The sequence below is a fragment of the Miscanthus floridulus genome, chromosome 10 (genome assembly GCF_019320115.1).
Source record: "Miscanthus floridulus cultivar M001 chromosome 10, ASM1932011v1, whole genome shotgun sequence".
Classification (NCBI taxonomy): domain Eukaryota; kingdom Viridiplantae; phylum Streptophyta; class Magnoliopsida; order Poales; family Poaceae; genus Miscanthus; species Miscanthus floridulus.
Window position 1 is genome coordinate 92234463 of NC_089589.1, and position 10669 is coordinate 92245131.

The 10669-nt window shown below is 44.8% G+C and overlaps 1 protein-coding gene across 1 annotated transcript; it reads right to left on the reverse strand.

Moving 5' to 3' along the window:
• Positions 1 to 4386: 4386 nt before the first annotated feature.
• LOC136485102 (long chain base biosynthesis protein 2a) lies at positions 4387 to 8343 on the reverse strand. The gene is made up of 12 exons (XM_066482047.1): positions 7857 to 8343; positions 7687 to 7752; positions 7160 to 7248; positions 6623 to 6768; positions 6413 to 6537; positions 6223 to 6316; positions 5972 to 6135; positions 5656 to 5817; positions 5456 to 5582; positions 5183 to 5349; positions 4873 to 4980; positions 4387 to 4767 (listed from the first exon to the last, which is right to left on the reverse strand). The coding sequence occupies exons 1-12, from the start codon at positions 7980 to 7982 to the stop codon at positions 4675 to 4677; spliced, it is 1467 nt and encodes a 488-aa protein (XP_066338144.1). The 5' UTR covers positions 7983 to 8343; the 3' UTR covers positions 4387 to 4674.
• Positions 8344 to 10669: the final 2326 nt, after the last annotated feature.

The following is a 10669-nucleotide window of genomic DNA, read 5'->3' on the forward strand; positions in this document are numbered from 1 at the left end:
GTACGATGTTTACAAACCGAAGCATCTCAGAAGAAGATCGTAGCGTTGAGAAGGATTCGGTAAGATTTGGAGTCAAAGTGACGGTCGAATTGGGGTTTGACTTCAAAACTTTTTCTATAGGCAATAGAGAACATAGATTGTTTCATATGAAATTTTGGTATTTTTTTGTAACCGTTTGATAATTTTAATTTATTAAGTGCAATTATAGAATTTTAATTGATATAAATTGAATTTGAGCTATAACTCCATGAAATAATGGAATCATATTCATAGAAAAATCATATATATATTTTTTAGTCAATTTTACAGGGTATTTTCAAAGTACATCGGAACAAATTTAGAAAAACAAGTTATGGAAAAGAAGGAATAGGAGGAAAAAAAAGTTTGTCGAGTGTTAGATCTAGGACACTCAGTAAAGCTCCTATACTATAACTCACGCACCCCCCCCCCACCACCCCCACGCACAAACGCACCCCACCGCCGCCCCTCCCCTCCCTCCCTCTCCTAGCCCCCTCCCTCCCTCTCCCTGCCCCCGCCGCCGCCCCTCCCCTCCCTCCCTCTCCCGACCCCCTCCCTCCCTCTCCCTGCCCCCACCGCTGGCTCCCGCCGTCGGCCCTCCTCCCTCCCCTCCCTCCCTCTCCCGGCCCCCTGCCCCCGCGGAGGGGACAGCACCCCCAAGCCCCATCGGTGGCGCGCGGGCCAAGGGCGAGCTGCAGCCCCTAGCCGAGAGCGGCGACGAGTGGTCTAGGGGTGAGCTCCCCCCCACAGGAGTGGCGGCGTGGGACCACAAGGAGTTTCCCCATCGAGGGCGGCGGCGCGCGGGCCCCTACGGTGAGCACCCCCACCCTCTCCCTCTTCTTACCCCTTTTGCGCAAGCACCACCGGCGCCCGGCGCCCGGCCCCCGCCGCTGGCTCCCGACGTCGCCCCCCCCCCCTCCCTCCCTCTCCTGGCCCCCTGCCCTGGCGGAGGGGACGACACCCCCAAGCCCCGTCGACGGCGCGCGGGCCAGGGGCGAGCTACATCCCCCTGGCCGAGAGCAGCGGCGCGTGGCCAGGGGTGAGCTCCCCCGCGGGAGTGGCGGCGCGGGGCCGCGAGGAGGTTCCCCATCGAGGGCGGTGGCGCGCGGGCCCCTACGGTGAGCTCCCTCACCCTCTCTCCCTCTTCTTACCCCTTTTGCGCAGGGACGTGGTGGCGTAGTGGCGGGGGATATGGTGGTGGCGACGGTGGGGGACGTGGTGGCGGCGGCGGCGGCGTGGTGGCTGTGGCGGGCATGGTGGCGGACGCGGCGGCGTGGTGGTGGCGGCGGGTGGCTGGCGGCGGCGTGGTGGCAGCCTGGTGGCGCGGTTTTTTTTATATTTTTCAAAAAAAATTGCCGAGTGTCTGTTTAGCACTCGGTAAAGTGTTTGCCGAGTGCTCGACAAAAAACACTCGACAAAGACAGCTTTGCCGAGTCTTTATTCTCCAAGTGCCGTTTACCGAGTGTAATACTCGGCAAAGCCTTTGTCGAGTGTTTTTTGGGCATCGCCGTGTGCCCTGGACACACGACAAAGCTACTGATTCCGATAATGATATATATTGACAAGGTGGTAGCGGCGATGGCGCATTGGATACAATATCTTCAACTTCTTTCTACCTCGCTGATACGGCATTAGCGAAATGCTAGCAAGATATGGTCTGACATATGGGTTGGCTCTCTTCGTATTGGCAGTTAGTATGTTTGCCAACAAAAATAGTTGGTTGGCTTTCGATGCGGCGGCTTCGACCTTCTCTTTAAAAAAAGCTATTCTACGGCAAGGTTCGATTCCTCCAACACCATTCTGGCGGTGAAGGATTGTGTGGGTCTGCATCTACTTTCGGGATTTCTTTGGCCAATTTTCTTTCAGCCTGTACTAGATCTTGTTGCGGCGATTGGATTTTGCAGCCTTCAAAGCATTATATTTGTGAGGGTGTTTGCACGTGTGCATTCTACTTGCTATTTGGTCAGTGTGATTCTTAAGCACTGTCAAAGAAACATACATGACGATGACGTAAAGCCTACATGGTCATCCAGGCAACAAAATGGACCTCTTCCACTTCAATCCATGACTAGCAAGACTTCTTTCAGAGAGCTTCTATATACAAGATCCTGCTAGGTGGCTCCTGATTCCATCCTTCTTGGCTGCTCTGCACTCCAAAGTTGACATCCATCCATTGACTCCTTACTTGAGACTTGTGAGTGAAAGCATAGTGTGGCACCTCTTGTCCAAAGTACATCGAGCGAGACGGATTGTGGATTGAGTTTGAGTTCTTTTGCCGCTTGCGATTGATTAAGTTACAATACTCGCTGCACCGAGCACTCTGGGAAGCCACAGCTAGTCCAGCAACCCAGCATAGAAAAATTTCAATCAGGGTTCATGAAGAAGAAGAATACTGACAGCAACCCAGCTAGTCAAGAGGCTGGGTACTTGGCAGAGTGATTTTCTGTCATCAGGTGTCAAATCCATACTCATTAACTCCTGTCTTTCCAGTATCCCAATGTACATGATGGGAATATATGTGCTATATGAAGGTAATTACCAGCAACTGGATATGATCAGATCAAGATTCTTTTGGCAAGGAACTAATAAGAAGAGGAAGTATCACATGGTAAAATGGGAACCTCTTGACAAACCTAAGGAATTTGGTGGGCTGGGCTTCATGGATATAAGGGCTATGAATATATGTTTGATGTGTAAGTGGTTGGATAGGCTTGAGAGAGGAGATGATAGCATATGTTGCAAGTTGTTGAGGAGGAAATACCTGGGACAGAAAAGTATTTTTTTTTAGATTAAGAGAAGAAGTGGTTCCCAATTTTGGAGGATAGGAGCTTGCTGGATCTGAGAAATTGGTTTCAGTTTTTTTTCAACAAAAATTGGTTTTAGGTTGGTAGAGGGATAAGAGTTAAGAGTGGGGGGGGGGGGGGGGGGGGGGGGGGGGGGGGGGGGCAGAGCAGCCAACAAGGACCCTTGGTTGGGAGAAATACCTCTGAAAGTGGAATTTTGGGAACTGTTTGAAATCTGTGCTGATCCAGATATAGTGGTGGCAAAGGTATGGAGGAATGGAGAGTGGCTTATCAGTTTCATCACGACCGACCTTAGATGAACACTTATTAGAGGAATGGATGAAACTGCAGACCAAGTTGAGTGAGGTGGAACTGACAGTAGGCAATGATGAAGTCTTTTGGGGCCTGGAAAGCACTGGGAAATATACTACTCGATCCTTGTACAGATTCATGACTTTTAGAGGGGATTAAGAACTTAAGGTTAGATGAAATCTGAAAGTGCAGAGTTCCACTTAACAGGCTCTCTCCGAGATTCTGAAAACAACAATCACGCAAACGCATGATGGACAAACGTCAAATGTCATGCTTTTATGAAACGTAAAGCCTACATGACCATCCAGGCAACAAAATGGACCTCTTCCACTTCAATCCGTGACTAGCAAGACTTCTTTCAAAGAGCTTCTATACAAGATCCTGTTAGGTGGCTTCTGATTCCGTCCTTGTTGGCTGCTATGCACTCCAAAGTTGACATCCATCCATTGACTTCTTACTTGTGACTTGTGAGTGAAAGCATACTGCATAGTGTGGCACCTCTTGTCCAGCACGTTGAAGAGGTCCATTTCAGATCACTCGGGTTTATTCACAAGTCCGCGTACTCCAAAGTTGACTCAGAGGAGAACCGTGACCGAGCGGAAGTGCGGAACCAAAAAGGCCACGGACACGCACAGAAAAGATACTAGAAACGTGTGACGAGCAGCTGAGTGCACCTCTCATTTTAATTACTCATTTTTTTTGACAGGATTATGAGTCTTATAACTGTCTACATCATGTACAACGGAAGCATAATAAGAAAAAAAAAACTATTGTCAGTGGCCGCATATAACAGGCCTGTTTAGTTCCCCCTAAACTTTAATCACTTTAGCTACAAAACTACCAAAAAAAACTGACTTAAAAGAGACTAAAATAGTTTAGTCACATTAGTCACCCAAGAGTAGCTAAAAGTAGACTAAAGTGCCCAGTGGACAAAAGCTACCCCTCATTATTGCTGATCCTCCATCCTGATTTAAACATTTATTAAGGGTAGTTTGATCTTTGTTGAACTGCTTTAATGGTCTTTAGTCACTAGAACCAAACAGGGGTGACTAAAGTTTAGTCATTGGTTTAAATAGCTAAACTTTAGTGGGGAAAACAAATAGGCCCTGAATTATCAAAAAAAATTCATAACTTAGCTAAATAATTCGTAACTTTATCTAAAGAGTAAAGAGACACCTACTGGTCCCATAAAACATAACATAGACTGAATACAAAAGGTAAAAAATACATGAAAGCAAGAGGCCTTCATAGTCGTCAGTGGTCTGCCCGGGGAAACTCAGCAACGTTCAACTAAAAATTTATATTGCCTGCAATTATATTACATATTGGGAATCGATTAACAACAGAACAACTGAATTTCAACCAGCTATACACATTTGGAAGAATAGTTGTACAATCAACAAACAATAGTCAGCTAATACGCCGGATCCTGGACTCTTGCGTATCGACAAAATCCCAATGAAACTGCTCAATGCGTGCTTGTTTCCATAATGATTTGTTGATAACTCCAAAAGGGATTCTAACAACTCCAATAACTCATGGGGCGATTCAGGGTTCATTCCTACTCCAGCTTATCATGATCAGCTTCAGCGATCTTTGGTGGTTCTGCAGGGAAGTACTTGATGCCTACAAGGTCACCAACTCTGCTGATAACCTGAAATTGGGTTGCACGGACAAGAAACACATCAGTTCAGCTCTATTTATGGCTACTAGAATAAAATGAAGTATTTATGCAAAAAAATATATATATAACACTCACATCAAGGGCTTTCATCAGGTCCTCCCTAGTGTGTGAAGCAGAAATGCAGATTCGTGCCCTAGCAAGAAGAAGAGGTGTCGCAGGAAATGCCACGGTAACAACAGCAACCTGAAATATAAGCATCTTATCAGTAGCATGACAAATAGGAGGAATGAAACCGATGGGTGCAAATAGTGATGTATATGGACTACATGCAGATTGCTATTAGCACCACAATTCTCAAAGAAAGTAATATTTTAAAAAGAAAACTATACCAAAAGCATAGTGCTATTTGGATCTTCAGAATATTCAGACAAACTCTACTACTAACCTTTTGTCTAAGGCACTCCCTAGAGAATGCAGGAATCTTAGCCGGATTGTAGAGCATTATGGGCATGACAGGAGAGTCATTGTCACCAAGAACCTCAAAACCCATCTTCTTGAGTTCTGACCTGAAGAAATTACTGTTCTCACGGATGCGTGCAAGTTTTTGGGCACCTTCAATATATCACAAGGAAAAAAAGAATTATTTAATTGAACATTAACACAGGTACAAATGAAATGAAAAGGGAAAAAGTAAGTGTTAAAAAAGCTTGTTTAGTACCTCTGTTGGAGCCATCCTCCCCAAGGATAACTTTAATGGCAGAGATAACTTGTTGGACTGCTGGTGGTGACATGGAAGTAGCATACAGATGGGCCGGACAACTCTGCTTCAGGTGCTGAATTATCTCCTGAAAGTATAGTGAAAAGAATCAGCCAATCTTCAACGCAGTCTTACCATGTAGTACAGTCGTAAGTATGCACCTTTGATGCGGCAATATATCCACCACATGATCCAAAAGACTTGGTGAAAGTACCCATCATTATATCTACATCAGCTGGGTCAACCCCAAGGAGTTCACAAACACCGCGGCCAGACTGCCCAACAGCACCAATGCTATGGGCCTCATCCAGATATGTGTAAGCCTGTTTCACAAAACAAGGAGTAAATGAATATGACTGTTATGGGTGGCCAGAGGGCCAGCCCTCGTTGTTCCACTCAGTTAAGGTTATCAATGGACTGAGAAGCAGAAAAGAGTAATTTATGTGCCAAACTTAATTACAAGAAAATTCTCAAGACCTTGTATTTCTTGCAGACAGCTATAATCTCAGGGAGTTTACACAGCTCCCCTTCCATGCTATAGATACCCTCAACAATGACAATGATCTTCTTCCATGGTCTGTGTGTCCGTGGTTGACCACCAGCTATCTGCTCTCTCAGGACCTCTTCCAAATGAGCAGGGGCTGTAAGATTACATCAGCCATTGTAAGTCATTATGAGTAAGATAGACCAAATACTGATATGCATTGCTGAAATTCACAACAACTTACAGTTATGCTGGAAAACCCTAACAGTTGCACCGGATCCTCTCGCGCCATTGACAATTGAGTTATGATTCAGAGAGTCACTAATTATCAGCCCACCCTGGAATATTGCAAAAAGGTAAAATAAATAATCAGCCCTCGGTTTAGATATAGTAATCACCTCTTTTTAGCCACATTTTTAAGCATTTGATCAAACCTTTCCAATTAGGCAGGGAATGATGGCAGAGTTTGTAACATAACCCATGCCAAATAGGATAGCAGCAGGCTTTCCAACAAAACGCGCAGCCAACTCCTCCAGCTCAGCGTGAAGCTTGGTCGTACCTGTTACAAGATGGAAGGGATCAGCTTAGTAGTTTTTGTTCCTAAAAAGTTGTAAAAATATAAGCATGTAGAGAATGTAGCGTACCGCCATCGACACGGACACTGCAGGTGCTTGCTGAGTATTTCTTGAGAGACTCAATAACGCGTGGTGTGCAGTACTCATCTGCTGCAGCAAAGCCAAGGTAGTTGTAGGAGCCCAGGTTGAGGCACCTGGTGGTATTTGAGGTACACCTGCAACAATAAATCAATAATGAGCATTAGGGACAGTTGAAACTTGCTTTTCATTCCATTACTTGCCATAATTTATGTCTGAATGATCATTCATTCCCAATTTATACCTTGAAAAGTGGACGAGACATAGTTAACTACGTTTAGTCTATTGTCATATTGGCTAAGCTGAACGTATTTCCCATAAAAAGGGCGTACCCAGTGCAGAGAGCTCCCGCTCTGTGCGGGGTCTGGGGAAGGGTGTCAATGGCAAGCCTTACCCTCGCCCGTGCAATGCGAGGAGACCGCGACTCGAACCCGGGACCTTCCGGTCACAGGAGGTAAGACTCTACCGCTTGCACCAGGCCCGCCCTTCTTATTTCCCATAAATTAGAATAATAGAATAAATGCTTACTGTAATGTCTTGTTATTGTCATTTGAGGTGCGCTCAACAACATCAAACCATGAATCTGGTGCACTTGCGATCGGCCTACCAAAGCAATCCTATAAAACCACAAAGGACGGATTGGTTATATCCAATACAATCAACAATGAAGTAGCTGAAGGGCTCAATCTTGCTTTGCAAAACAAACTTGAATCCAACATTAACCAGTAGAATACATCTAACTTACAGCTCACCACAGTATTTCAGAATATAGTATTTTGGTCTAGAATAATATTCAAAGCAAGTTTATCTGTTCACTAGTGTCAGGTGCATAAGACATTCAAAGGCATGAATAATAAGCATAAAAAAATTAGGGAAGATTACATTTAAAATGCTCAAAGATAAACAAAAAGAATAATTTTTGAACATAATAGCCCACTTCAATGTGCTCGGATTTCTTAATAATACGCTCCAAATATATACCAGGACAGCCTATTTTCAAGATAATGCAGAGAAATTTCTTCAGACATCAATGAATTCGGATGTGTTCATCTCACCTGGATCCGCAGGTACAGGCGCCGCACATAGAAATCCTCCAGGCCCAGGCAGATCGGTGCGTACCCCTTCACGAAGCCAAACGCCGAATCAGGCTAGGAACACCAAGAAAAATTGGGACGGAATCTCCCGGATCCGGGTGGGCGGAGGCGGAATTCGGCCGGCCGCGTACCTTGACGTTCTTGGCCTTGAACCAGTCGACGAACTTGCGGAAGAAATCCCTGAGCTGACCGAAGGCGAAGAGCAGCCCGTAGCTGAACAGCGTGGTCAGCGCCGTCGTGTACGGCAGCCTCACCATCTTGCCCCCTCCTTAATCCCCACGGGGTCTCCTCCGGGCTCCGGTTCCGAGACGCCTCCCGAGCTCCCCGCGGAAATTATCGGACTTTTTTGGCCGGATAGCTCGCTCGTCAGAATTCGAATCCTTGGCTGACCCCGAATGCTGGGTGTTCTCGGATTCCAAGATGGTTTCTTGGAGATCTCCCGGGCTGGCTTGCTGGCTGGCTAGCTGTGGATGCGGTGAGGCTGGAGCAAATGAGGCGTAGATGGGGGAGGAGAACGCGGGGAGAGGAGGGATTTAAGGGCGGGGGAGGTGGAGGGGGTCGTCAATGGCGACTGCGGGACCAAGGGAGGAGGAGGTGGAAGGGTTTGAACGTTGAACAGCGCGATGGGGAGGCAAGGGAAGAACGGGAGGAAGGAGACAGACAGACAGCCATTGAGGGAGCCAATCTGTAATTTTTTTTTTTTTTGTTTTTCTCTATTTATTGTATTTTTTGTCTCTACATGGATTGTGCATTTAGAGGAATTTTAGGGGGGTTTGTACAATAATTGTAAGAAAAAAAAATTCAAAGTAAAAGGGTGTTTGGATCTCGTGACTAAAATTGAGGAGGTATGTCGGGAAAATATTGCATGGGTATTCGGATACTAATAAAAAAACAAATTACATAATCCATCAGTACTCCATGAGACGAATTTTTTAAGCCTAATTAATCCGTCATTGGCACATATTTACTGTATCAAAACATTATCAAATCATAGACTAATTAGGCTTAAAAGATTCGTCTCGCAAATTAGTTGCAAACTATGTAATTAGTTTCGTAATTAGTCTATATTTAATACTCCATGCATATATCAAACATTCGATAGGACAGCGACTAAAATTTAGGAGGGACAACCAAACACCCTCTAAGCAGTGCACTGTCATGGGATGAGGACACACGTTTCAAAGATGGTGACCAATGCTGTAAGATGTCAATATAGTTCTTCAAATATGCCATTGATTGTTGAAATATAATAACTCACTGTCCCATTTTGATCTCGTGGTTTTTTTATATACTATATTCCTTATTAATCAGGAGGAGGGCTACATTGAATAAGTTCTAACATACTCTTTTTCTATGCCCTTTGTCCTAAATTATAGGGTGTTTTGACTTTTCTAAATACACAGCTTTGGTTATACATCTAGATATACGATATGTCTATAAAAGTTAAATATATCTATAAAAGACAAAACAGCATATAAATTGGAACAGTGGAAGTATATAGCAATTTTGTTTTTTCTACAGGAACACTAAATTATTATTAAAATAGTACTTGGATAATTCAAAGAAGTAAAACTATTCGTAGTAATGCGCACGATAAGTATATGCAATGGTACATACTCCATTGCATATATGCAATGGTCATCTAGATATTGGTACATACTCCATTTGAAAAAAAAATGCAATGGTCACTTTTCGAGAAGTAAAACTCACTGCAACAAATGGGACCTTCTGTGACGAATAAATAATGACAATAGAGTTATCTGTCACTAAGACACTCTTTTTATAACGATTGACGTGAGCCAGTCCATCTTAATGACAAATAAATATTCTGTCATTAAGTTCAACTTGAAATCGTCATAACCTATTGAAAGGACTTTGATGTCGCCTAGGAGGCCTAGAGGGGGGTAAATAGGCCTGTAAAAATTCAACTCGAAACTCTGTTAGAACAGAGGCGCGGCACTGCCGGCCTTATAGGGCGGCACTGCCGCTCTTTAAAAATAAAGCAGACAGCTTTGATATTTCACAGATAGTAACCTGACCCTTTCAGCTGCTCAATCCTGCAAATTTAACTCGAAACTCTGTTAGAACAGAGGGCGGCACTGCTGGCCTTATAGGGCGGCACTACCGCTCTTCAAAAATAAAGTAGATAGTGTTGAGATTTCACAGATAGTAATCTGACCCTCTCAACTGCTCAATCCTGCAACAAAAAGACAAAATCCAGTTCGAAGACTAGATACCACAGAAATCTCACACAAGAGAGGATCGAGCTACCAAACCCTAACAACATCTAGCAAAGAGCTGAACCAGCAAGAACACAAAGTGAAGCACGCGAGACACAAAATTTATCCTGTGGTTCAGCTCACCACCAAGGCTTGCCTAAGTCCACATTGTTGAGGCATCCACAAAAGGATTGGCTCGCCACCAAGGCTTGCCTTGTCCTCGTTCTCAAATCAAGAGAATGAACTCTTGAAGTGAGGGGTAATTTCTTAGCTGCAGGATGAGGTTACAAACCTCCCAATGCTACCACACAAGTTGGCAAGCACAAGGGCGACGCCTAGCCGGTTAGGTGCAAGCTCCAAGAGTAACAAACCCTAGAACCACCGGCCAAACGTGAATCAAATGCTCTTAGACTTTGGGAATCAGTGGATCTGCTCTCCAATCGAGTTTTACTGCCTTTTCTCTCAAGTTTTGATGGTGGAAATCAAGGATTGCTTGAGAGCTTGAAGGAGGAACAATAGAGGAGAGAGAGGTGAGCTTTGGTCTATTCAGTTTCGAACTGAACCGTTGGAGAAGAAGGCTCTTCGTTGTGGGCCGGCCCAAATGGTATTTATACCTCTTGGGTCCCAACGGTCGTTTATGGGCGGCACTGCCGCCCTAGCCAAAACAGATAGAATCTAGAGATTTTTGGCTGGCTGCTTTAGCTGGGTAAGAGGATATAGATCTG